Below are 27,715 nucleotides of genomic sequence, written 5' to 3' on the forward strand. Positions count from 1 at the left end.
TGAACCTGCAACCTTGGCATTATCAGCACCATGCTCTAACCAACTGAGCTGCTCAAAGGCCCATCTAGTCCAGCATCCCATGGTTGCAAACCAGATGCAGCAAGGAAAAACCCACAAGCAGGACACAAGCTCCAAAGCACTCGCCCCGTAATAATAAACCACAATAGCCAGTTGTCCCGCGTGAATTTGTCCCATGGACTGCAAGAAGATCAAACCTATCCATTCTGAAGGAAATCAGCCCTAAGTGCTCACTGGAAGGACAGATCCTGAAGCTGAGGCTCCAAGACTTTGGCCACCTCATGAGAAGAGAAGACTCCCTGGAAAAGACCCAGATGTTGGGAAAGATGGAGGGCACAAGAAGAAGGGGACGACAGAGGACGAGATGGCTGGACAGTGTTCTCGAAGCTACCAGCATGAGTTTGACCAAACTGCGGGAGGCAGTGGAAGACAGGAGTGCCTGGCGTGCTCTGGTCCAGGGGGTCACGAAGAGTTGGACACGACTAAACGACTAAACAACAACAACAACACATAGTTGTAATTCAACCAGTGTTTAATTGCTTTTTAATTGTTGATTTTCCCGCCTGGCCCCAATATTTTTAGCTTGTCTTATTTTCATCCGTGAGCTGCCTTGAGTCCCCGTCAGGAAAATAAATATGTGATCATTCTAATAATAAATTCAAGCCAGGCCTTTTTCATCCCTATATACAATGCTGGCAAGAGAGGAAGGCCACCCATAACTTAGAGTGCGGAGGTGAAACAAGCATATGATCCTCGGATGAAGCGTGTCATAGAAATTTGATGAATTTATTTTACTTTAATAAATATAATAATGATATTGCCTTGACCTGCTTGGCCAAAAAATCTCACATGGCTTTTGGATTCAGCAAAACCCAGGGGGACCGCAGTGAAACTGCAAGGCCACACCTGCACACTCCTGGCCCATTGTCCCAGGCCAGGTGAGCAAGAGGTCTCCTTTCCACTGACACCATGGCACTCCTGATGTTGCCATAAATAACGCTGTGACCTCATGTCTCCAGGGGCTTGGGGGCCCCTAGCAACGCTGGTGAGGAGGAGCCACATTAGCAGAGAGTTTTTATTTCCTTTTGCCCCCTGAGGATTACAGATTACAGATCACAAAGAGGCGAAGGAGAATATCAGGTAAAATAACTCCTGCGTGTTTTCAGCCCTAAAGAATCTCAGTCTTAGGACAGGAGAACTAATGAAGGCAAGGAGGCCTCTGAACATATGCAAAGTGCCTTTCCTTTCACCACTTGAGTTGCAGCAACCCAATCACCTTCTTCTTGCTGCTCCAGCCTGACACTCTGCAACTACGGGAGACGCAAGACCCTCTTGGGGTGTCGATGGTGTGAACCCCTCCATCATAGGCTCAGGTTGCATAGATGTGTAAATCAACCATAGATCCTCAAGAGATCACCATCTCCGCTGCCCCTCAATCCCAAAAGGAAACACAAACCCTGGGTGGAACCTGTGGACTCTCGCACCACGGAGATGGGGTTGGCGTGCAGCAATAGGGAGGGATTGCTTGCTGCCCCTCAAGTGGTGAAAGGAAGGGGAGTCCAAAGGGGTTCCCAATGAGCAAACCAACCAGGGGGCCATTTCCTCTCTTGCAGGATGAAACCCTTCCTGCAGACATTCTGGTGCCTGAAAAAGAAGGACCAGGAAAGTAATGAAAACATCCAGGAGAGCAACCAGGGGCAGCGGGACAAGCTGGAGGCCCCGTCATCTAGTCTGCAACAAAGTGCCACCCATGACCCGGCTGGCCAGAGAACCTCCCAGCTCTTGCCCATGCTGGTGAAAGCTTCCCAGTCACCTGCGGAGGCCAGGAGGAAATCTCTGGCCCCTCCGGTAGTAGTCTTCCCAGAGCTGGTCCAGCGTCAGACCAGCACTGTTCAGCCAGTCAGCAGCAGACAGGACTCCAGGCAGCAGCGGCACTTGTTCCTGGGGGGAAAGAAGAGCCCCGAGGATTCTGGGCCAGTGTTCCCAGGTGAGTAGACAGAACCAGATCCCTTTCGGGTTCCCCTTGGCAAGGCCTGCGTCATCCGAGGCCGGGGTCTCTCTTGGTTTCCTTGATCTCTGGGCGCAAGTCCCACCCACCCCACCCTTCCTTTTTAAGAGGCGTGTAACATGGAGCAGGGACTTCCAGGTGGCTGCCCCTGTTCTGTTCTGAATTGCTGGGGGTTGGACAAGGTGACCCCGCAGGTCCCTTCAAACGCTACAGTTCTATGATCCCTTCTCAGTTATGGCCTGCATCTGCTATCTGCACTTTCCAGAAACCATTTCCCCAGTTTGGTGAAAGGGGACAAATTCAACACAGCGCTAAGATTGCCACATTTGCTCAGACATTTCTGCTTTCCTGGTGGGACAACCTACCCGCTCCTTCCCCCCCTGCATGCTTTGTTCTGGGGGTTCGCCTGCCTACCCCTGAGCCAATTAGGGGGTGCTTGGGGGGCATATGGGGAGAAGAGAGGGTGGGGGAAGCCCAATTGTGCTAGCAGAAGTCCAGGGTGCATGGAACGTACACACATGTGGGAAGTGTCTTGTAATTCTGGATATGCAGTTTACAGTGAAGAGCAACGACAAAGTAGTACTAGGAGCTGTGGGGAGCTCTTTCATTAGGAGGTCCCTGATGAAGGCTGGAAATGACCCTCCGCCACCCCAGAAAGACCCCTCCCCTGAAAGTTTACCCCAGTATGATAGACACCAGGTGGTGCCATTTGAAGCGTGCAGAGATGACATGGTGCGGCCACCCTTTGGGGCTGCCATTGCCGGTCCGAGGAACTGAGCCGATGCGGCAGTTCTGTGGCCCCTTCCCCATGACCTGCTTCCTGAACCTTCGTCCGGATCCATTTGCCAAAGTTTGTGGGGATGTTGAATGAGGTCAGCGAGTGAGCGCTCGTCCCAATTCATTCGCAGGGAGATGAGACAATGTTGCATCAAGAAAATGCTAGCTCCCACTTTCCATTCTAGTTTCCCTGTCACTTTTCCCACCACGAAAAATGTCTGATTTGGAGTCTGTTGGGGAGTGGGAAGTAGGTTCATTGTGCAAATCGCTTCAACCGAGCAACTTGACTCTGCCGACGTGCCATTGAATCCCATCTGGAAGGAGCAACTGGAAGCCCCCTGACAAAGAACTGACCTTTCCTCTCGTCTGCCTCACTTACTCACCTCTCTCTTTCTCTTTCTCTTTCTCTTTCTCAAGAACTCTCAGATGAGAAATTTGGATACTTGTGGGCGGGTAAGAAGCTGCTGAGAGGAAGATCGCTCAGAGAAACTTTGGAGATGATGGATGAGCGGGAAATTTTGGACACCATCCTCCAACACCTCCAGCCAGCTCCCCAGGTGCGTGTGATGCAGGGTAAAGGTAAAGGTAAAGGTACCCCTGCCCGTACGTGCCAGTCGTGTCCGACTCTAGGGTTGTGCGCCCATCTCACTTAAGAGGCCGGGGGCCAGCGCTGTCCGGAGACACTTCCGGGTCACGTGGCCAGCATGACGAAGCTGCTCTGGCGAGCCGGCACCAGCGCAGCACACGGAAACGCCGTTTACCTTCCCACTAGAAAGCGGTCCCTATTTATCTACTTGCACTTAAGAGTGCTTTCGAACTGCTAGGTGGGCAGGAGCTGGGACCGAACGACGGGAGCTCACCCCGCCACGGGGATTCAAACCACCGACCATGCGATCGGCAAGCCCTAGGCGCTGAGGTTTTACCCACAGCGCCACCCGCGTCCCTTATGATGCAGGGTAGAGTTGATTTAAATCAAATCAATTTAAAATCATGACTCAAATCACCAGCCAGTAAGATTTTGGGAATAATAAATGTTCAGAGTTGTTTTTTGCACTTATATCAAAAACTACTGATTTGGTTATACTGTTAGAAATGCATAGACAGATAATTATGATATTTCTAGTCTAGTCTATTTCTAGGCATGCATATTTTTTAAAGAGAAGACAAGTGGCAAATAAATGGCAACTGTTCTCTAGACAAAAAAAAAATGACACTTTTCTTAATTTTATTCCTTTTTTTCCCCGACTTTAAAAGCAGACCTCCAGTGTCCACAGAAAATCGACTATCTTGTCCCAGGATTCAGCTGCCTCAAACCTGAGAGCAGCAGTCCCTGGCCAGCAGAAGACCTCTAAGTCAGGACATGAGAAGGTAAGTTCTTTAAACAAGACAGGAAAATTGGCCTCCAGGTGGAGAGATCAAAGTTAGAAACAGAATTGTTAGAACCCAATACTAAGAATTTGTCAAGAATGTATAACCTGCTGTTGAAGTGGAATACACAAGATGAAACAGTCAAATCAGCTATGATTAAGTGGGCACAAGACATTGGTCATGACATTATGTTTGCTGACTGGGAACAGTTATGGACCACCGGTATAAAGTTTACGGCATGTAATGCCCTAAGAGAGAATATTATGAAAATGATTTATAGGTGGTACATGACCCCAGTCAAGCTTGCAAAAATCTATCATTTGCCTAATAACAAATGTTGGAAATGTAATGAGACTGAAGGAACTTTCTATCACCTTTGGTGGACATGCCCGAGGATTAAGGCCTTCTGGGAAATGATCTATAATGAAATTAAGAAGGTCCTTAAATGTACCTTTCATAAGAAACCAGAGGCTTTTCTCCTGGGCATGGTCGGTCAATTGGTGTCAAGGAAAGATAGGACGTTTTTTATGTATGCTACCACAGCAGCAAGGGTTCTTTTAGCAAAGTATTGGAAGACACAAGAACTACCCACGCTGGAAGAATGGCAGACGAAGGTGATCGACTACATGGGATTGGCGGAGATGACTGGCAGAATCCGTGACCAAGGAAAAGAGACGGTGGAAGAAGATTGGAAGAAATTTAAAGTACATCTTAAGAACTGTTATAAAATTAATGAGTGCTAAAATGTCAAGGGTAATGAAAAAAACAGAATTACAGCTGTAAATGACTAAGTAAGAAAAGAAGGGAAAAAAGAAAATGAGTAATCAGTTAATTGAAGTGAGAGGTTGCTGAAGAAATCTTAAAACAGGGATGCAGAAAGGGGAGGCATGGGGAAGTTGGGGAAGTAAGATTTATGAAAAAGAGGTTTTGAAATTATACGTGTCTATATGTTTGTTTGTCTATGTATTGTGTATTGTACTGTCTTTAATTTATGTTGGAAAATCAATAAAAATTTATATATATATAAAAAAGAGAAGGTAAGTTCTGAGTATTGTAGATGACACCGGGTGGGGTGGGCAGCATACAATCTGAGGAAAGAAGAACAGAGAAGTTTTACTTTCTTTCTTAGCACAGGCCTTGTACATAGCAGGGAGACACTGAACAAAACATTCAGAGGCAAAGCTCCCTCAGAACTACCAAGCCAATCAGAGTGCAGGCTTCCTCAGTAAGCGTCAGCAAGCAAAACCTCCCCCTTTCCCTCTTTTGGTTATTTGGCTTGAACATGAACACAACTCACCTAGAATGACCTCCTGTTGGAAGGGTGAACTTCCAGCAAAACATTTTCTTCATGGAGCGTGGGAGGTCATCCCCCCACTCCTGCTTCACACACTCAGGCCCTGAGAGGGCCGTAAACATCTGGTCTCCAGCTGCTTTTGAACTACAGTTCCCATCGTCCCTGACCACTGGTCTTGCTAGCTAGGGGTGATGGGAGTTGTAGTCCAAAAACAGCTGGAGACCCAAGTTTGGGAAACCCTGATCTAACGCTAATAGTTTAAGGAGCTTTGAGCAAGGGTTCTGTGGGGGAAGCAAGATCATTCATGGGGCATGAGGGTGCTTCTAATGTCTGGTGCAGACGGAACTCTGGTTTCTTCTGAGCTCGAGGGTCCACAGCAGTTGGCTCCCCCTTTCCCCCTTTGGGAAAAGAGAGGGGGCAGAGCGTTTGGCAGTCTTCCTCATTGAGCAAGCTGACCAACTCTGCCTCTTCTGGCTGTCCCCGCAGGGAATACAAGGAGATCGTCTGAACGCAACCTGCTGCTCAGGTTTTCTCTCTGTCTTGGCAACCAACAACTGTGGCGTAGGTGGGGTGCCAGAAAAGAGACCACCCTCTCCCAATTTCAGTCATGCAGGGTGGGTGGGGAGACCCATAAGAGGCTGCGGGTGCAGGTACTAGTTTTCTTAAAACGCGGGAAGAACCCAGGGTCAGTTTATCTAGGACAAAAGTGTGTCGTAAGAACGAAAGAGGAGCCTGCTGGGTAAGACCAGCAGCCCGCACAGTCCAGGATCCTTATCTCACAGTGGCCAACCAGATGCCCATGGGAAATTTGAAAGCAGAATTCGAACACAGAGGCCTTCGCCCTCCTGTGGTTTCCAGCAACTGGTATTCAGAAGCATTCCTGCCTCCAGCTGTGGAGGCAGAGCAATTAGGACATGCTGAACTTTTCAGCTTTCAAATTCCTCAAATGAGGGATACTAAAGAGTTGTAGCATGACTTGGTATTTCAGAAGATACTGTGGTTAAATTAATATAATTTAGCTTTGTGTGGTAAGTAAACTGTGTGTCAAATAGCATACAAATCATTAAAACAATTGTCTAGTACTTGCAATCTATTATTATTATTATTATTATTATTATTATTATTATTATTATTATTATTATATTTAGCATTACCTGACATTTTCAGAAGGTAAAATTGAAATTCTTTGGTTTTCGAAAAGTTTATGTAACTGGTGGGGTCTCCTCACTGTGACTCACCCAAACCTTCCAAACCCCTTAGACTGTCCTCTATAGATACTACGGACTCAAACTACGGGATTCCAGGAACAAAGATACAGTCCACCAATACTTGCACTTACTTCTAAAGTTGCCTCTTGAAGAGGAAACAGTCAGAGAGGTGAGTGAATTCCTGTGTCCTAGGCAGTGCTACACGGTTTGGACAAATGTACACGTTTTTGCCAGCAGATCCCACTAATACAGCACTTTTATTCAAACATTGGTTGGATGACTGCATCACAAAATTACCTGTGCAAATTTTGAAAGATAGCAATGTTTTGTTTCAAACATTGTTTCTGAAAGTGCAGATTGACGTGTGTTATGAGAATTATAAGGTCTAAGATATAAAATAAGTGTACCAAGCAAACACATACATAAATATATAAACCGCATGTCTTAAACAGTACAGGGAAAAGTCCAGAAACCAGTTTGTCTCTCCCAAACTGACCTCAAATGTTTCTCTGCAAGGAGGGAGGAAATGAGAAAAACTTCCCCATTGTCTCTTTGCTCACAAATCCTGCCATAAGGGCACATTTAAGATATGATTAGGGTGAGCCTGTGGCCTGGACTCAGGAATTAAGTACCGTAGTTTTCATCACGAAAGAATAGCCAGGCTGTCCAGGTAAACCCATTAGCAGCCAGGTAACCCCACCAACAGGTTTTGTGTCAGACAGGATTCTGTTGTAGATCGCCCCTTCTCTGATGTATGTATGATGTATTGGGGGGGGGCAGGTCTTGGGCTCCAGGGTGGGCAAATTTAAATGTCTATATAAGGGCTTGCGTGTCATTGTTTGGGGTCCCTCCTGCTTCCTGCGTGTGGTTGTGAGCACCCTGTTGCAACAGTTAATAAAGATCAGGCTTACTAGCTGCTTTGCTTCTCAATATTCTCTGGTTGGCCTATGTTATTTTCTCCTACCGATAGAGAACCTGCAAAAGGACTCTATGGGCTCTTGGGTACCCCATAAGGGAAAAGGAGCATTTTTTCCTCATAACATGTGCATCGTTCTCCATAGGGAATTTCTGAAGCTGTCGGTGTGGCTTCATACTGCCATTTATCTCAGATGCTGATGGCACTGCGTGATTTCGGCCATTCTTTTTTCTTTTTTTAAAAAAAAGATATTTATTAAGGTTTTTTTAAAAGTTTGTATAAAATAGGAAAAACAAAAAACAGAAAAAACAAAAATACATACATAGAAAACACATACAACAACATGTATAATTTCAAACCCTTATATTCGTAAAAACCTACTTTCCCGACCTCCTCATACCTCCCCTTTCTGTATTCCAATCTCTAATTAATTCAATTCAGCAAATCCCTCCCCTAATTTCTATTTAATTTTTTGACCTTTCTTTTCTTAATTGCATAATCATTACAGCTAAAAACCACTTAATTTCTGAATCAACATCGTTCTAACATTCAGTAATTTTACAATGTTTCTTAAGATAGTCCTTAAATTTCTTCCAATCTTCTTCCGCCGTCTCTTTTCCCTGGTCTCGGATTCTGCCGGTCATTTCTGCCAGTCCCATATAGTCTATAACCTTCATCTGCCATTGTGATTTCGGCCATTCTGAGGTAAGGGGGTCAAATGAGGAAGGAGCATTGCCAGAGTGTGGCTCAGCCACCCCCAACCTGGTGCCCCTTCCCCATCTGTGTGTTTTGAACTGGAACTCCCATCAGCCCCAGACAGCATGGCCCATGGTTAGACACGATGGGAGCTGTAGCACAACAATATCTGAAGGGCACCAGGTTGAGAAGATCCTGGCAGATTGGGTCCTGGGGCTGCCCAGGAGGACTCCCCTGAGCGAGTGCTTGAGGGCCCTGCTCTTGCCACTTACCATCTGGCTTGGGGCGGGGCCTGAAGCCTCACAAGGACTGCGTGCGGCTTGCGGCCTGCTGCCCAGGAGGACTCCCCTGAGTGAGTGCTTGAGGGCCCTGCTCCTTCCTGCCACTTACCATCTGGCCCAGGGCGGGGCCTGAAGCCTCATAAGGACTGCGTGTTGCTTGCGGCCTGCTGCCCAGGAAGACTCCCTGAGTGAGTGCTTGAGGGCCCTGCTCCTTCCTGCCACTTACCATCTGGCCCAGGGCGGGGCCTGACAGGCCTCACTAGGACAGTTATTGCCGGAGGGGCACAGAGTGTTTTTAAAATGTTTTTTAAAAAATTTCTTTGGATTTTTTGTATGTGGGGGGTGGGGGTGGGATGGATGTGTGGTTGGGTTTGGGGAATTATTTTTTTATTATTATTTTGATGTTTTTGTAATTTTTACATTATTTTGTTTGTATTGTTTTATTGATTTTGTTTGTTTGTTTAAGGTGTTATTTTGTTCTTAGGGGGAGGGGTCAGGGCTGCCGGGGAGTGGGCCCCAGCCCACAAAATGGCTGGGGCATGTTCCACAGGGGGGGATGCACTGGGACAACCGATCTCAGTGATCACGGGTAGGAGGAGGAGTTATGCTAAGACTAGACCATGTCATTACAGAGGGGGCAGGTTTAGTCGTTGTTTGAGGACTATTCCTGCCTCCGGGTCTGGTCCTGACCGGATGGATACTAGAATCAGCAAGGGATACCCACATGACCTGAAAGTGTTGCTGTGCAATGCCAGGTCAATGATTCATAAGACCACTGCCATCCATGACGTGATCATGGATGGAGGACTTGACCTGGCATGTGTGACAGAGACCTGGTTGGATGAAGCAGATGGGCCTGTCCTTGCCACTGCTTGCCCACCAGGTTTCTCTTACGCACAGCAACCCAGGTCATGTGGGCGGGGAGGGGGGGTTGCAGTGATTTTTAGGAAGTCATTAGTTTGCACCAGGCGTCCTATTGGGAAGACCCAGTTTTCTGAGTGCATGTTCTGGAAGTTGGGCAATAGGGGCAGTACAGGATTCCTTTTGGTGTACCGACCTCCCCGCTGCACCAAGGATTCCCTGTCCGAGCTGCTTCAGGTCGTGGCGGATGTTCTCCTGGAGACACCTAGCTTGGTCGTCCTAGGGGATTTTAACATCCATGCCGACACGACCTTACAAGGGGCCGCTCGGGACTTCGTGGAAAGCATGGCCTCCATGGGGCTGTCCCTGAATAAGTCTGGCCCTACCCATAGCCGTGGACATGCCTTGGACCTGGTGTTTACCTCTATGGATGTTGGTGGTCTGACACTAAGTAAAAGCGAAACGAAAGAAGTGCCATGGTCAGATCACTTCCTGGTGCAACTGGACTTCTCTGCGACCCATCCCCTCTGCAGGGAGGTGGGACCAATTCGGATGGTCCGCCCCCGCCACCTAATGGATCCAAATGGTTTCCAGAGAGTGGTAGGGGATGCTTTATCCCATGTTGATGGCCTTTCAGCCGATTCCCTGGTGGTCCGCTGGAATGTGGAGTTAACCAGGGCTATTGACTGTTTGGCTCCGAAGCGCCCTCTCCGATTGCATGGAGCCCGGACAGCCCCGTGGTTTTCCACGGATCTGAGGGCAATGAAACAATCGTTGAGACGGCTAGAGCGCCGGTGGCGGATAACTCATTCCGAATCTGACCGGACACAGGTTAGAGCTCAACGTCGAGCCTACCAAGTGGCGATAGCGACGGCGAAGAAGAATTTCTTCACCGCCTCTATTGCATCTGCAGAAAACAGCAGCAGGAGACTTTTTCAGGTGGTTCACAATTTAGCGGAACCACCTGCAACATCGGGGCCCAGTACGGGCCACATGTTCTCCTGCAATGATTTTGCAAAGTTTTTTGCAGATAAAATCGCTCAGATTCGGGAAGAAGTAGACTCCACCGTGGGAGCAGGGCCGGGGCGGGAGAGTGCTAGAGTTCTGTCTAGTCAAGTTGAGTGGGATCAATTCCAATCTGTTACCTCCGAGGATGTGGACAGGCTGCTTGGACGAGTGAAACCAACCACCTGTCTCCTGGATCCTTGCCCATCCTGGCTTATAAAAGCTAGCCGGGAAGGACTGGGCGATGGGCTTCGTGGGGTGGTGAATGCTTCCCTCCGTGAGGGAGCCTTCCCAGACCCGCTGAAAGAGGCGGTTATTAAACCGCTTCTTAAAAAACCATCTTTAGATGCGGCCACGATGGCCAATTATCGCCCAGTCTCAAATCTTCCATTCCTGGGCAAGGTGATTGAGCGAGCGGTTGCCGAACAACTCCAGGCACGCCTGGAAGAAGCGGACCATTTGGATCCCTTCCAGTCGGGATTCAGGTCCAGTATACCTGAAGGAGCGTCTCCACCCCCATCATTCTGCCCGGACGCTGAGGTCCAGCGCCGAGGGCCTTCTGGCGGTTCCCTCATTGCGAGAAGCAAAGCTACAGGGAACCAGGCAGAGGGCCTTCTCGGTAGTGGCGCCCGCCCTGTGGAACGCCCTTCCAGCAGATGTCAAAGCGATAAACAACTACCTAACATTCAGAAGACATCTTAAGGCAGCCCTGTTCAGGGAAGTTTTTAACATGTGATTTTACTGTATTTTTGGTTTTTATGGAAGCCGCCCAGAGTGGCTGGGGAGGCCCAGCCAGATGGGCGGGGTATAAATAATAAATTATTATTATTATTATTATTATTATTATTATTATTATTATTATTATTATTATTATTATTATTTTTAATATATTATATTTTTATTGGTTTTCAAATACAAAAAACAAATTCATACACTCCATACATCTTAATTAAATCTTACTTCTCTTTTTGACTTCCCTCAATTTGTCTGCAATTCCTTCCCTTTATTACTTTTAACACATTTCTGCCATTTTAACCATTTCCCCTCACAGAGCTTCCTTAAAACTTACAAACGTAATTTGATTATCACTCAGTTTTTGCATATATTGGATAAACTTTTCCCAATCTTCTTTAAATCTTTGGTCTCGTCGATTCCGGATCCTTCCAGTCATTCTATCCAGTTCTGCATAGTCCATCATTTTAGTTCTCCATTCTTCTATCGTAGGTAGCTCCTCCTGTTTCCATTTCTGGGCCACCAGTATTCTTGCTGCTGTCACTGCATATAAAAATAACTTCTTTTCTTTCTTATTTATCTCCATTCTACTTCTCTGTTTATTATCATTGCAAATTGTGCTTGTAACGCTTTAATATTCATTTTAGTTTTTTTATCTTCAGGACTCGTAACCAATCTCTTCTCATTCTCCATTATTTGTTTTAAAATTTCCTTTTTCCCTTTTCCTCTCAATTTATTGGGTCCTTAGCTGCTATTTAGATCCACATCAAAGCATACGAAACAGCCTCTGGGTTCCTATTATCTAGAACAGGCATCCCCAAAGTTGGCCCACCAGATGTTTTGGGACTACAGCTCCCATCATCCCTAGCTAACAGGACTGGTGGTCAGGAAAAACAGAGTGATCTAGAAAAACAGAGCTGCTTTGGAAGAGAATGAATCCTCCTCCATTTCAAAATATGGTCTTTTTCAAGGCATGTGATCCTTACCACTCCAATAAAGGAATTAGATCTGCTAATGCTCTCAGTATGTAAGGCCAGAAACTTCCTCTGGGTGTATGTCTCAGCCATCCTTCTGAAGTGGGCTCCAGCAGTCCTGTCTCTGTGGCTCCAGATCCTAGATCTAATCTGATCCTTTTGCTCAGTCAGTCAGCCAAACGGATTCGTTAGAAACCATTGGTCATCCCCAAAGTACAAGCAATACAAAAGTGCACTGACTCATGTTTTTAGGTTGGTTGTCAGACGGTTGGTTAGCATTTCTTCAATAGTGGAAGCTAATTTTGGTGGGAGGGAGGTTGTCCCCTGGTTACCATAGAAGATAGAATCACAGAGTTGTAGTGTTGGAAGGGACCCCACGGGTCATCTAGTCCAACCCCCTGCAATGCAGGAATCTCAGCTCAAGCATCCCTGACAGATGGTCCTCCAACCTGCGACTCAGGAGAGTCCTGAACCTCCTGATGGAGAGTGTTCCACTGTCAGAAAGTTTTGAATGGAGAACCTCTTAGAGTTTAGAAGAGGGGGACACCTCTCCAACTGAGGGGAGGGAGCAAAACCCAAGAGAGAAGGCAGTCGGCAGGTTGGGAGAGGCAGAGAGAAAGAGGGGAGAGGTTTCAGCTGCAATCAGCTTTAAAAAATGGTGTACATCCTGGGGCAGGGGAGCTGTCAAAGTTGCTCTTGGACAAGGGTACATCTGTCTTATGGGAGTGCCTGCTGGCCACATTCCACTATGTTTTAGAGTAGACCCATTGAATTTAATGAACATGACTAAGTTGGGCCCATTCATTTCAACCGGTCTACTTGAAGCAAAGCATAGATGAGTATCACTCTCTGTGTTCACCTCCATATATTTGCAAATAAGGCGAATTATTACAAAGGCATAGTAACTGCGTGCACATCTAACAGTTCCATAACCTGAGGGGGCCTTGGGGTCATGTGCCCCTGGCTCTCCACTTCTCTTCCAACCCAGCTGGAAGGAGATCAGAACCTTTTCCTTCCATTTTCAGTTAACTTCCATCAAGTGTTACTTCAAACGCCCCAAACGATGGTTAATATTCACTGTGATTTGTTCAAAGGAGCCAAGAAAAATGAAACCCAGGCGTGTGTTGCCCCAAACTCACTTTCCCCACCCTTTCCCTCCAGAATACAGGGGAGAGGAATGCCAGTATCACCATCATGTTTTGCTACGGGCAGATGGCTCTTGGGGCGCGGCCTGAAGACCTCCTGCGCTTCATCGAGCTCATTGTGGCAGAGCTCGTCTTCCAATTCCAGAACACCAGGAAGGTATGGCTCTCATTTTCCCACGGACTTCTGTTGCTTGTTCCCTTGGCACTGAGCAGACCTCCTGAGCTCCGTCAAGGTCCTTGCACCACATGCCTTCAGACTGTGCCCTAGGGCAGGGTCTCTGGCTTCATCCACTGAAGGGTTGTAGACTGACTCCACACTTAGGTCCAAATGGGGTATTACAGTGGTACCTTGGTTCTCAAACTTAATCTGTTATGGAAGTCTGTTCTAAAACCAAAGTGTTCCAAAAGCAAGGAGTGTTTTCCCATAGAAAGTAATGCAAAATGGATTAATCCGCTCCAGACTTTTAAAAACAACCGCTAAAACAGCAATTTAACATGAATTTTACTCTCTAACAAGACCATTTCTGGGTTAGGCTTAGGGTTAATTTTGGGCTTGGGTTCGTGTTAGGGTAAGGATTAGAATTAGGGTTAGGGTCAGTGTGACTTTATGTTGCCTTGTGATTTTGATTCAATCTCAATTTTATAAAATCCCTTCTCCTTTTAGGACGAGGCTCTGAAAAGGGGCCTTATGAAGGCAGCCATTCTAACAACCAAGGCGCTTGTGCAAACGAATGTGGGGCATGTCATCTTTCCGCACAAAGCGGAGCTCACCATCTGCATCATTGTGAGTAAAGAAAAAAGAAAAAAGGAGGGGAATCTCCTGGGGTTTTTTTTCCCCCAGAGCGGTTTTTTTTTTATAGCTGTGTAGGTCTAGTTCTGGTAAAATATCAGGGTTGCAGGTTCTGAGCATCTGGCCCCAAACCATTTCTGGGTGGTCACGTTCTGCTCCAGCTCAAGTTTCCAAACCCTCTTGCAAGGCAGCCCTACATTGTGGCAACCTCAGCAGGATGTCACCAGCGCCTAAGGAAAAGCGGCTAGGCTCTCCCAGGAGGAGAGGGCTGTCGATGGCTCCCAGCCATGATTGCTATGTTCAACCTCCACAGAGGAAGGAAGCAATGTTTCTGAACATCAGTTGCTGGAAGCCACAGGCGGGGAGAGGGCTCTTGGGCTCATGGTCTGCTCCCTGGTTTCTCACCGCTGTGAGAACAGGATGCTGGTCCAGAAGGCTGATCTTATGCTCTTAGGAGGTAGAGCTCTGTCCAGGTGAAAGATGGATCTGATTCCCAGATCCAGGAAGCCCACTCTTCTCCCCTAGGAGGACCCACTTGCCAGTTGCAAAGGTGCTGTCCAGTGGGCTGGGCTGGAGAGAGAGCACAAGTCAGGGCTTGGAGTGGTGGTGGCAGCGATGGTGCCTCCAGGTCTCTGACGTGCTGTGTGCTTCCCCACAACAGGAAGTCATTGAAGAGGAGCCGTTGGGATCTTGCTCTATTTCTGTCCTGCACCACGCCATCGTCACCGTCAGCTGCATGACGTAAGTACAGGGAGGTACTTCTCACTGCCCCACCTATTCCTGGTCCTTCCCTTGCCATACCCTTGGCCAGACACACTGCATATTTCCTCACCAGGAACTGCTGGGTGCTGAGCATTTCCTCTCCTTTCTCTTTCCTCTTCAGTGCCGTGAGACCACCTATGGACTCCACGCTTCGGTCTGAGCTAGTTAAGAAAAGCATCAAGAAGGTGTTTTCGTTGCCCTCCTTGAAACTTACAAAACTCATAGCCGGGAGTCTCACGCAATCATCACAGAGCCAGGTAACTGGACCTTCTGCTTCTAGGGATATGAATGGAGGAAAAGGGAGTTGCCAGGTTAAAGGATTTGAGGGCAGAGAGTCTGGGCCGTGTAAGCTACAGATAATGCTGCCCCAGACACTTGGCCCATCACAATGATGTAACAACCAGAGACTTTGGGTGTGGTTTTTATTTTATTTTAATCATGTTTCAATATTAACTGCATTTAACCTTTGGCTAGAATGCATCCACGAACGATTCCTGCATGCCTGCATTTTGTGATTCTCATGCCTCCCTCCTATGCAGCATTTAATTTTGTTTGCTTGTTTATACGCCGCCCACCTGATTGGGTTACTCCAGCCACTCTGGGCGGCTTCCAACAAATTAAAACACAGTAAGACATCAAATATTTAAAACTTCCCTATGCAGGGCTGCCTTCAGATGTCCTCAGAAGGAAGTATAATTATGTATCTCTCTGATATCTGATAGGAGGGTGTTCTACAGGGTGGGCCCCACCACCGAGAAGGCCCTCTGCCTGCTTCCCTGTAAGCTCCCTTCTTGCAGTGAGGCAGCTGCCACAAGGCCTTCTCAATAAACAACAACAGCCCCCTCTGAAGATTTGATTGCTATTGCAATGGAGGTTAAAGTACGATAGTTAGGGCCAAATGGTTTGGGACACCCCAAGGAAGTTGAGCCCAGTGTGGAGTCCTGTATCTTTATATCCCATGACCTGTAACCTTTCTTGATGTATGTCAAAGAACGTTTGATGTTTATGACTCTTTGAGCGCTGTTTGAACCCCTGCATAAGCTTTGTTACGAATTTGCTGAGCAGCTGGAGGGCAAGGCTGCCCTATTGCAATAGCCCTAATATACTGAAGCTTGCTGTGATTCTCTTGTTTCTGTGTGCCATTCAAAAGGTGTTTCCTCACCTGGGCAATGGACAGGTGGTATAGAAATAAAGTCTTACCACAACAGCCCCCCCCCCCATGGCTCTTTCCCTCTTTTCTCATTCTGGCTTCAGGCTGCAAAAGTACTTTTCTTTCATTGAAAAGAAATAGAGTTGAAGAATGTGCGCTTCGCCAGATGTGCTGCCATTGGCCCCAGTCAGCATAGAACCATAGAATCGTGACAGGTGGTCACCCAACCTCTGCTTAAAAACCTCCAAGGAGTTCACGTCTTGCTTGCAGGTTTCCCACTGGGTCATCTGGTTGGCTACTGTGACTCGCTGCAGGACGACAACGACTGAGGAGGAGGCGGAGCTGGAGCCGCAGCATTAAGCTGCTAAACACGCCCCCCTGGAGACACCTGGTTGGCTGCCTCCGGTGGGCGTGGGTGCCAACCAGGTGAGGAGGGGCGGGGGCTAAGGCCCCCGGCCAGGGGCGGAGCTCGGGCTCCCGCCCACAACCACTCCCCTCTCTTCCAGGGAGGAGAGTCTCTGTGGAACGGGGATGCTGGACTAGAAGGCTCCAGAGCACATGGGATTTCCACGGGGGTCTTCAGCTTTTAACCGCTTTTGCTTCTCTGCTTTCAGGACTTTTATCAGCAGACGGTCAACGCCTGCCTCAACATGCTCACCAGCTTGCTGTCGGAGGCCCCCTCTCTGGAGGCGCTGCAGGATATATTAGTGGTAAGGGAGCCCCCAAGATGTCAGAGCAGGGGGAAGCAGCAGATCCTTTTGAAATGATTGCATGGGGGGCGTCTGTGCCCAACTCACAGGTTGTGAATGCTGATGGTGAACTGGGCCTCTGTTCTGCTAGGAATGTTTGTGCAAAGCACACATCCGTTTCCTTTCAAAGATATGTCCGCTGCTGATGGCATTAGGGGAAGGGCCGTGGCTCAGGGGCAGAGCTTCTGTTTTGCATGCTCAAGGTCCCAGGTTCAGTTCTCAGCATCTCCAGGTGGGGCTGGGAAAAGACTCTCTATCTAAAACCCCGAAGGGCCAACTGCCAATCATCATTACCTGTGGCCAACACCAAGGTTGGCGGATCAATGGCTGGGCTTGGTCTAAGGATGTTTCCTGCATTCCATGGCTATGGATGTGGTGAGGTGTATGTTGTATTATTGCAATTATCACAAACACACAAATGACAGGTCGCAGGGCAGCTCACAACATGAAAATACAAAATAATAATAATAATAATAATAATAATAATAATAATAAATTTTATTTATATCACGCCCTCCCCAGCTGAAGCCGGGCTCAGGGTGGCTAACAACAATCAAATAAATTAAATAATCAAACAGTCAAATAATCACACATTCTAAAAATATTTCATTATAAAAATTAATTAAAATCAAATTGATTTTAATGAGAACACAAAATGAGAACACAAAATACACAATAAAAGAAAAACAAACCAAGGGCCAATTAATTTCTAATTCTATTAATGTTCAACGTGTTTCATTTAATGGCTTCTTTTTTCTATTGGCGCTCCTCAGGGGGACACCCTCCACTTTTCTGATGTCCGGGCTGTGATTGGTCCAGACTCCAGCCTGGACCTATCACAGTAGAACATCATCTTCCGACTTCCTTCCCGCCTGAGCTCAGTGTGCGCAGCAGCGGAGAGAAGAAGACGTCGCGACTCGAGTCACCAGGAGGACCGGAGCAGGAGGAGACGGACGGAGACCAGGACTTGGCGGGAGTCGGCACTGCAGAGAGACCGCATCCGGATCCAGACCAGGCCGCAGGTGCAGCGTGAGGTGAGGAGGTCATCTGGAACCAGTCAGTCACGGTCGGGTTGGAAGAGAGACGAGTGAGTCCAGCCCTGTGCAGCAGCAGCAGCCCGGTAAGTTTATATATAGTCAATATAGGCACAGAGTTAAATTTTTAAACATTTTCTAATGGTGGTGTGCCTCGTGATTTTTTTCATGAAACAAGTGTGCCTTTGCCCAAAAAAGGTTGAAAAACACTGCCCTAGACGCAATCAAAAAACAATGGGAGAATGACATAGGCTACGAGATTAACCCCACTCAATGCACTCTGCACGAGGTGGAGCCTGTGAAGCAGATCCAAGGGCAGCCCCCCCCCCCCCCAGAATACATTGTAGTAATATATTAATGGTAAGGGAGCCCCCAAGATGTCAGAGCAGGGGGAAGCAGCAGATCCTTTTGAAATGATTGCATGGGGGGGCGTCTGTGCCCAACTCACAGGTTGTGAATGCTGATGGTGAACTGGGCCTCTGTTCTGCTAGGAATGTTTGTGCAAGGCACACATCCGTTTCCTTTCAAAGATATGTCCGCTGCTGATGGCATTAGGGGAAGGGCCGTGGCTCAGGGGCAGAGCTTCTGTTTTGCATGCTCAAGGTCCCAGGTTCAGTTCTCAGCATCTCCAGGTGGGGCTGGGAAAAGACTCTCTATCTAAAACCCCGAAGGGCCAACTGCCAGTCATCATTACCTGTGGCCAACACCAAGGTTGGCGGATCAATGGCTGGGCTTGGTCTAAGGATGTTTCCTGCATTCCATGGCTATGGATGTGGTGAGGTGTATGTTGTATTATTGCAATTATCACAAACACACAAATGACAGATCACAGGGCAGTTCACAACATGAAAAAACAAAATGAGAACACAAAATACACAATAAAACAAAAACAAACCAAGGGCCAATTAATTTCTAATTCTATTAATGTTCGATGTGTTTCATTTAATGGCTTCTTTTTTCTATATCTCAAGTTGTTCTTATTTTGCTTGTAAGCTGCCTCGACTCCCTGTCAGGGAAAAAGGTGGGGTATAAAATAATGATGATGATGATGAAGTAGAACAAATTGCAGCAAACTTTCTCCTTTACAAAACAACCCCTTTTTGAAATTTGTCCCCTCTATGGTCCCGGCATGATTGATCCAGCCAGTAGCCAAAGCTTTGTGAATTTGCAAACCTGGATTCATGGTTGTCCTTCCATGTGATGATGATTATTTCTCTCCCACAGCACACAAATGGCTGGATTGACTCCACAGAAATCTTTGGGCGCAAAAGAGCTGTCAAGAGCACCAGCTTTCTAATGAAATATGTTTCCGAGCATTTCGACTTTGATGTGAGTGACCAAGGCTTAATGCTGCAATTTCAGATGTGTTTTTTTTTTTAATGTATTAAATTTCCATACTGCTCTTCATCTGAGGATCACAGGGTGGTTTACAATATAAATACACAGGAATACAATAACAGATCATTCCGATTAGATAACGTGAATGGGTCTTTTTTCATTTTCGTTTTTAACTTGCTTTAACTTGTATTTAACTTGTCGGATTTTCTCCGGAAAGGATTCAATGGAGGTAGGTTGCAGGGTGGGATACAGGCTAGCATTTATACTGACATAATGTTTTATGGCTGCTGTGTAAGACACTGTGGTGTAGTAGTTAGAGTGTTGGTCTGAGACTCGGGTTCAAATCCCCCTGCTCAGCAATGACTCTCATTGGGTGTGACCTTGTGGGCCTGTGACTGCCTCTTGGCCTAACCTACCTCTCAAGATTGTTGTGGGGATTAAATGAGGAGGAGGAGGAGGAGGACCACCTTGAGCTCCCTGCAGGAAAAGCTGAGAGGTAAATGCAATAAAATAAATAAATAATAAAATTAAAACTTGCATATGTTGCGTGCCTCGAGGGAAGTGATTCATTAGTGAATACAATAATAACTGGTACTAATCAGCACCGATCCCACAGGAAAAACCCTTCTGGAAGTGTATCCAGGGCAGAATCAGGCTAACCGGTCTAACCCTCGAGCAAATATGAGGGTTGTGTGTGGAAATTCCCTTCCTGACCTATGTAGATCATAAGAACAGAAGAATCACTTTGCTGGGTTCGCCAAGAAACCCGTTTAGTTCATCTTGCTATCTCCAACTTCAGACAGAGGGATGCCTCTTGGGAAATTTCAGCCAGGCTGTTAAATTGAGTCTGCATCTGTGCATGAGATATATAATACCATAGCAAGTTAGCATCTCTCCCCCTTTCCCTCTGGTTTAACAATACTCCCATAGATGTTCTCAGCGATCAAGCTGGGATATATGAGTTCCTGACATCCTGAGGCAGCCTGGACCTCAGATGGTCAGGGCTTTGTCAATGAATAGAAGGACCTTGAAGCTGCCTCAGAAATAGATGGGCCACCAGTGCAGCTGTTTTAACAATGGTGTCCCATTTTCTCAGCCTGAGGCCCCCACCAGCAATCTGGCTGCAGCACTCTGCACGAGGTGGAGCCTGTGAAGCAGATCCAAGGGCAGCCCCCCCCCCCCCCGAATACATTGCAGTAATCTAGCCTCGAGGTTCCCAAAATATGGACTACAGTGGTCAGGCTATCCCCATCTAGGAAGAGCCACAGTTTGCAAACCAGACAAAGCTGGTAAAAGGCACGCCTAGCCCTAGAGGATATTTGGGCCTCTAGCTGCCAAGATGTATCCAGGGTTACCAGAAACTAGACAGGTAAAAAGAGACTTGGTCTACCCAGCATTCAAGCATGTTGCTTTTATGAATTGTGCATTTCTGTATACCTTCTCCCATAATCTCTGCGTTTTGTTGTGGTGCTTTGGAGAACTGCATTGCCAAATTTGTAGAAGCGAGGATTTTGAAGGAAAACCTGTGTCTTGGTTGGCGTATTGCTTTGGAAAGTTCAGGTGTGAACTAGATGGATTTTCCCCTGCTCTCCAAAGCGGTGTGGCATGTCCATCCCAGGGGAAGGTGCCAGCCAGTGCTATTTTTCTAGAAAAAGAGGTGCCAGGAATCAACATGAACTCACCTCCCTCATTCTCTTATAATGGCAATAGCGCCCACCTGAGAGGTGCCAGAACTGAGTTCCAGTGAGTTCTGGCTGGGGGGAAAGCCCTGGGGCAAGCCTTGGGTGGGCCACCTAAGCCCAGGTCTCTTGCCTGCGCCCCTCTGCCACCTTTGCCGCCTGAAAGCATGCCAGACGGTTTTCTCTTGCTGGGCTCTGTGGGACGAGGGCTGACTGTGCATCTCTCTCTCCACCTCTTAGATACCCCCAGGATTTCCCCCTTCTGGGACAGCTGGTGGCGCTCTTGTCCCTTCACCTTGCAGACAACGTGGAGGAAATTGGCCTGCAGTCAGCGGAGGCCTTGTACCATCTCCATTGCATAATGAAAGCCAAAATGGGTGAGGGGGATGCTGGGAAAGGGGGTGTTTCTTGCAAGCCGCAGGGTGGGAGATCTGCAGCCCTCCAGAGGCTGCTCCAACTCCCATCATCCCTGAGTGTTGCCCAGGCTGGCTGCTGCTGGGGGTGATGGGAGCTCAGGAGGGCCAGAATTCGTGCCAGCCCTGGCCTGACGCAAACACCCCGTTGGCCAGAGATGAGAGGGCAGTCTGAGGGGAGGGATTCACTGCTGAAGAAGACAAGAAAAGCCGCCTGGATCAGACCAGTGGCCCAGCCCAGTCCAGCATCCTGTTCCCCCAGGGGTTGACCAGGTGCCTGTGGGAAACCAGCAAGCAGAATTCGAACTCAAGAGCTCTTTCTCCTCCTGTGCTTTGCTGCCTCTGACCGTGGAGGCCGAGCATAGCCATCCTGGCTAATAGCCATGGGTAGCCTTCTCTTCCATGAATTTGAAAGCCACCTTGGTCCGTGGCCATCATGCCTCCTGTGGCAGGGAGTTCCAAAGTTGAGCTGTGCACTGCAAGAAGGAGGAGCATCCTGAAACTTCAGTTTCATTGGAGGTCCAGGAGTTCTCGTGTTAGGAGGGAGAGAGAGAAAGCTTTCTCTCTCTCCACTTTCCCCTTGCCATACATTGTGTCTCCTCTTCCTCACCATTTTTCTAAACGGAAAATCCCCCAAATGCTGCGACCATCCTGAAACTTCAGTTTCATTGGATGTCCCGGAGTTTTGGTTGCCCCCTTCTGAATTTCCCCCAGTTCTGAATTATAATTTTTGAGGTGAAATTGAGAATCTTTTTGTGGGAAAACAAAACTCCCAGGTGGTTATCTCCAATGGAGGCGAAGGCCGTGAAAAAACTTAATATGGAGTCGAAATGGCCGAAATATTGGGAAATTGTGGAACAAGAGGGGGATAAATTGAAATTGCAGAGTTATGAGAAATTGAAAGATAAAGTGTGAGACTGGCTTCACTATTATCAAATAATGGAGGTTTTTAAGACAGATAGGAAAAATCGAAATTGGAGACAGAATTGTTAGAGTCCAAAACTAAGAACTTGTCAAAAATGTATAACTTGCTGTTGGAATGGAATACACAGGATGAAACAGTTAAATCAGCTATGATTAAGTGGGCACAAGATATTGGTTATAACATCATGTTTGAAGACTGGGAACGGTTGTGGACCACCGGTATAAAATTCACGGCATGTAATGCCTTAAAAGAAAATATTATGAAAATGATTTATAGGTGGTACATGACCCCAGTCAAGCTTGCAAAAATTTACCACTTGTCTGATAATAAGTGTTGGAAATGTAAAGAGACTGAAGGTACATTCTTTCACCTTTGGTGGACGTGCCCAAGGATTAAGGCCTTCTGGGAGATGATTTATAATGAAATGAAAAAGGTATTTAAATATACCTTCCTGAAGAGACCAGAGGCATTTCTCCTGGGTATGGTTGGCCAATTGGTGTTAAAGAAGGATAGAACATTTTTTATGTATGCTACAACAGCAGCAAGAATACTTATTGCAAAGTATTGGAAGACAGAAGAATTACCCACCGTGGAAGAATGGCAGATGAAAGTAATAGACTACATGGGACTGGCAGAGATGACTGGCAGAATCCGAGACCAGGGAAAAGAGACGGCGGAAGAAGACTGGAAGAAATTTAAAGACTATCTTAAGAAATATTGTAAAATTGCTGAATGTTAAGACGATGTTGATTTTGGAATTAAGTGGTTGTTAGCTGTAATTATTAAGTGAATATGAAAAGAAAGGTCAAAATTTTAATAGAAATTAGGGGAAGGATTTGTTGAAGAGAATTAATTAGAGATTGGAATGCAGTAAGGGGAGGTATGAGGAGGTCGGGAAAGTAAGTTTCAAGAACATAAGGGAATGAAGTTATACATGTGGTTTTTTGTATGTATTTTTTTTTTTTTGGTGATTTTTATGTTATATAAATTTGTGAAAATGCCAATAAATATCTTATAAAAAAAAAAGAGAGAATCTTTTTGTGGGTCGCAGTGGGGAAACTGGGGGGGTTTGTGCAGGGAGCACTAATGCTGTGTTCTTTTGCCTGCATATCCCCGTTTAGCTAAGAAGGTGGAGATGAGGCATAAGAACAGGAAAAGCAACGTGGTCAAATGGGTCCGAGAAGACGTCTTCATCCCTGGGCCCGCCATCTTTTACACCGACCCAGAATCATAGAATCCTAGAGTTGGAAGAGACCACAAGGGCCATCGAGTCCAACCCCCTGCCAAGCAGGAAACACCATCAGAGCACTCCTGACATATGGTTGTCAAGCCTCTGCTTAAAGACCTCCAAAGACGGAGACTCCACCACACTCCACCTCTCCAAAGTGGCCAAGGTAGGTGTGGCTTTTTGGACTGTTTCTTGCTAAGACTGCAGCCAGCTCTCAGTTAGCAGCCCACGCCTTCTAGGAGATGAGGGAGAGATTCAAAGCAGTTCACATTTAAAGCCAAAGCTATCAAATCCAGGCTTCCTGAAACAATATGAGAACAGAAACATAAGCTGCCTTTGAAATTCATACATCCTTGATTTTTTCAGTGCCATTTCCTGGCCAAACAGTGTCTACAAAAAGGATTGTGCAAGCTAAAAGTGTCCAGAAAATGAATATATTAGTGTAAATAACATATGGAAATGCATTGTATTAGAATAAATCTTTTGAAGCCAAGCGCCCATTGGTCTAAACTGCATGCCAAATTCTACTTACAGTGGACGCTTGGGTTGCGAACGTGATCCGTGCAGGATGCACGTTTGCAACCCGCAGCATTTGCAACCCGTGTTTGCGCATGTGCGGGTTGCGATTCAGCACTTCTGCGCATGCACAAAGCGGTACTTCCGGGTTTTGGTGGTCTGCAACCTGAAAAAACGCAACCTGAAGTGGTTGTAAACCGAGGTATGACTGTATTCTAAAAGGTCACATTACACAAAACGTTAGCTAGATAGATAGATGATAGATAGATCCCAACCCCAAACTACTCAGGCACTGCCACAACTGTGAGATCTGTATACATTACAAGCTGCAACCTGCCAGGCCAATGGATCCTGCAGGAGAATTGTGGAGTAGCCCTAGCTGTGCATCTGATGGGCCACTGCGGTGAGGAGAGCTGCTTCCCTGCATGTCTGACCTTTGCTGGATCGAGAAGAGGCAGTGTGGTGCAGTGGCTAGAGAGTCTGACCAGGCGCTGGGAGACCTAGGGCTCAGATCCCCACTCAGCCAGGAAACTCATGGGGTCAGTCACAGTCTCTTGGTGTAAACTACCTCATGAGGATGAAATGGGGAGGAGAGAGAACCATGCAGTGCCACCTTGGGCAGAAAAAGATTGGGAGCCGCCCAGAGTGGCTGGGGAAACTCAGCCAGATGGGCGGGGTATAAATAATAAATTATTATTATTATTATTATTATTATTATTATTATTATTATTATTATTACCCTCCCAAAACTAACCTACCAATTCCAAACCCTCCCAATCTGGATTCCCCCAACACAACTCCACAGATGGCAGAGAAAACTACACTCTTTTATCTTCTCACATAAAAAACCAAAAATAAGCCCCAAATACCTGCACCTCCCCAACATAGAAGCATATTACATTGCCAGCCAAATACTTCATATAATCCCATATATACTAGAAGATGAGACAAAACAATGGGTACACCTAGAGAGAGACATAATTGAAAATACCAACCCCATCCCCACTAATTCCCATGCCGTACCACCCATTATTCCACCATGCAGCACAAAACCTCCAGATAAAAACCTGGCAAGCCAAAGGCTTATATCGCCTAATAGACTTCTGTAAAAATAACAAACCTTTGTCAACTCAAGAAATACAAGACAAACTAGAAGACATCCAAATGCCCTGGTTGACACAACACCAATTACATGCCCTCTTAAACAATCCAACAGTAAAATCGGCAGCAACTAGGCCCCTGACAACCTTTGAAAACCTCCTCCTAACAACAAAGGGAAACGGTAAAGGGATGGTATCCGCAGTATACAAAATACTACTCCAAAATCCCACAAACCCCCTAGACGCAATCAAAAAACAATGGGAGAATGACATAGGCTATGAGATTAACCCCACTCAATGGATCAGAATGTGGTCTATACCCCCCTTTAAATCCATATCAACGAAAAGAACTCACTCTGAAACTCACCTACAGGTGGTACCTAAGACCAAAAAAACTAGCGCTAATACGCCCAGGAACCTTACCAAAATGCTGGAGAGGGTGCACCTCCACAGGCACATACCTCCACATGTGGTGGGAGTGCCCCAAAATCCAACTATTCTGGACAACAGCCATACGAGAAATATGTAAAATAACTAAGCAAGTATTAGACATCACCCCAGAACTGGCCCTACTAAACATCTTCCAAGACAACAATGCCCACTTACACCACAAAGAACTCATAACCCACCTACTTTCAGCAGCCAGAAACACCATGACCAGACACTGGAGAGACCTGTCAGGAGTAAGCATGGACCAATGGTACCAAATAGTATGGGAAACAGCCCTACTAGAAAAATTAACCAATAAACTGAAACTGACACAGGGACAAATAGAAGAGGACACCTTCACCCTGGTATGGCTCCCCTTTATCACGTACACAGCCCAACAAGACAATGACAATAATCCACCAACAGCATACAAATCAATATGGCTAACCTGATCCAAAACACCCACCCACCCCACTCTCACACGAAAACAAAGATCACCACAGCCAATCACAAACAAACAATCACACCCTAGGCCAACCCCAACCTCTCTCACCACCAAAGGAACACAAGTGAACAGCACGAGCAACGCTCACACCAAACCCTACATACATTAAGCAAAATAGAAACAGGTTCACCACACTTTCTCATCCTGGTCTTCTTTTACCTTCTTCCAGCTGCCTATGGTTGTGAAGGAGATTTACAACCATCTCCACCGGATCCCCGACACCCGCACTAAGGAAGAGACGCTTTCGGCTATTGTCAGCCTGGCCACCAAAGCGCCTGCAGCCGGTCATAGACAGCCTGTTGGACTGCTCAATGGAGTGTGATGAGTAAGTTTTTGTGATGTGAAAATGGGGAGGGCTAGATTTAAGGGGTTTCTTAATTTATATTTATTTATATTGAATTTCCTACTTGCAAAAAATTGTGCTCCAAGTTGTGGTTTCTTTCTTTGCTAATGTATGTGCAATATAAAGAAAATATCAAAGGCCTGACTTTTTTTAAGAAAAGGAAAAAGGAAAAATTCTGTTTTGAAAAATTGCAGAAGTGCCACAGCGATCTGGAAGGCGTTGGTCACCGATCCGTATTCCAGCGTCAAGCTGCTGAGACCCCTCCTGAAAAGGCTGCAGGATGAAGACCCCAAAGCGGAAGTCACTTCCAGGCGACGCAGCACTTCTCAAATGCCAATGGCGGTACGAAACCACTCAGTTTCTCTCTCCTGGATTGTTTTGACCGGGGCTCTGAGTCGCGTCTGAGTCTGAGATCTTGATCTGACGATGACCTCTGCTGAATGCCGTTCTTCTGTCCTTGTCCCTCCAGGCTACCAACGCTCTGTGTCATATCCTGTCGTTCCCTGAGGCTACAGGTATACTGAAGAGCAAGTTTCACCACCTGCTGTTTGCACTTAGCACTCAGATCTGTTTTGTCCATGAGGCGAGAAGAAGAGGTTCGAGGGCGACGACCTCTGCTGAATGCCGTTCTTCTGTCCTTGTCCCTCCAGGCTACCAACGCTCTGTGTCATATCCTGTCGTTCCCTGAGGCTACAGGTATACTGAAGAGCAAGTTTCACCACCTGCTGTTTGCACTTAGCACTCAGATCTGTTTTGTCCATGAGGCGAGAAGAAGAGGTTCGAGGGCGACAAGTCTAATCCCGGAGCCCTCTTTGCATCTCGATCCGCTGACCTCTTTGCATCTCGATCCGCTGACGTAAGGGACCTGCTAATGCCTTCGGGGGGGGGGGCTCCCTTCTCTCTCTGACCCATAGCAGTGATGGCTCAGCCCTCCCCCAAGAGATAGGCTTCATTTGGACATGGAGGTTCTGCTTAGGTTAGATAGCTAGGAGACCCAGGCTTCCCCAACCCCTGTGCTCTTCAGTCGCTTTGGACCACAACTCCCACCAGCCCCAGCCAGCACAACTGGGCTGAAGATGGGAGTTATTGTAGCCCAAAACATCTGAAGGACACTAGGATGGGAGAGGATGTTGGAGACTCTCCCGCACGATGGGCTGATTTGGGTGTGGTGGGACTCACGTGTCATGAAACCTTAAGTCTCCATCACAGCCAAAAGGTTGCCGCTTGTGCTGGAAACATGGGGGAGGCTGCAGGGGGTGATGGTTGGGGTTGGACTGCAAGATGTCAAGGACCTAAAACTCCCCAGATGAACCTACCCAGACCTTGTGCTCATCATCGGAAGCCCGATGTGGCTCCCCATTAGTGGGTTGCTCTCCCCAGAGGGGCTTGCCTGGTGCCTTTAGATGCCAGGCAAAAATGGTCCTCTTCAATCAGGCCATTGGCTGATTAACCTCCTATGCCCTTTCAACTG

At 47.0% G+C, this 27,715-nt stretch overlaps 1 protein-coding gene across 1 annotated transcript; it reads left to right on the top strand.

Moving 5' to 3' along the window:
- The first annotated feature begins 867 nt into the window (after positions 1-867).
- LOC114590271 (maestro heat-like repeat-containing protein family member 1) lies at positions 868-27,104 on the top strand. Its single transcript, XM_077930941.1, is given in 15 exon segments — positions 868-956; positions 1,632-2,005; positions 3,221-3,360; positions 4,061-4,171; positions 6,726-6,842; positions 13,300-13,440; positions 13,948-14,067; positions 14,735-14,814; positions 14,957-15,092; positions 16,600-16,695; positions 18,993-19,139; positions 26,020-26,169; positions 26,171-26,226; positions 26,439-26,586; positions 26,895-27,104. Coding segments are annotated over 15 exon segments (2,115 nt in total).
- Positions 27,105-27,715: the final 611 nt, after the last annotated feature.

This window comes from Podarcis muralis, chromosome 7 (genome assembly GCF_964188315.1).
Source record: "Podarcis muralis chromosome 7, rPodMur119.hap1.1, whole genome shotgun sequence".
Taxonomy (NCBI): Eukaryota; Metazoa; Chordata; class Lepidosauria; order Squamata; family Lacertidae; genus Podarcis; species Podarcis muralis.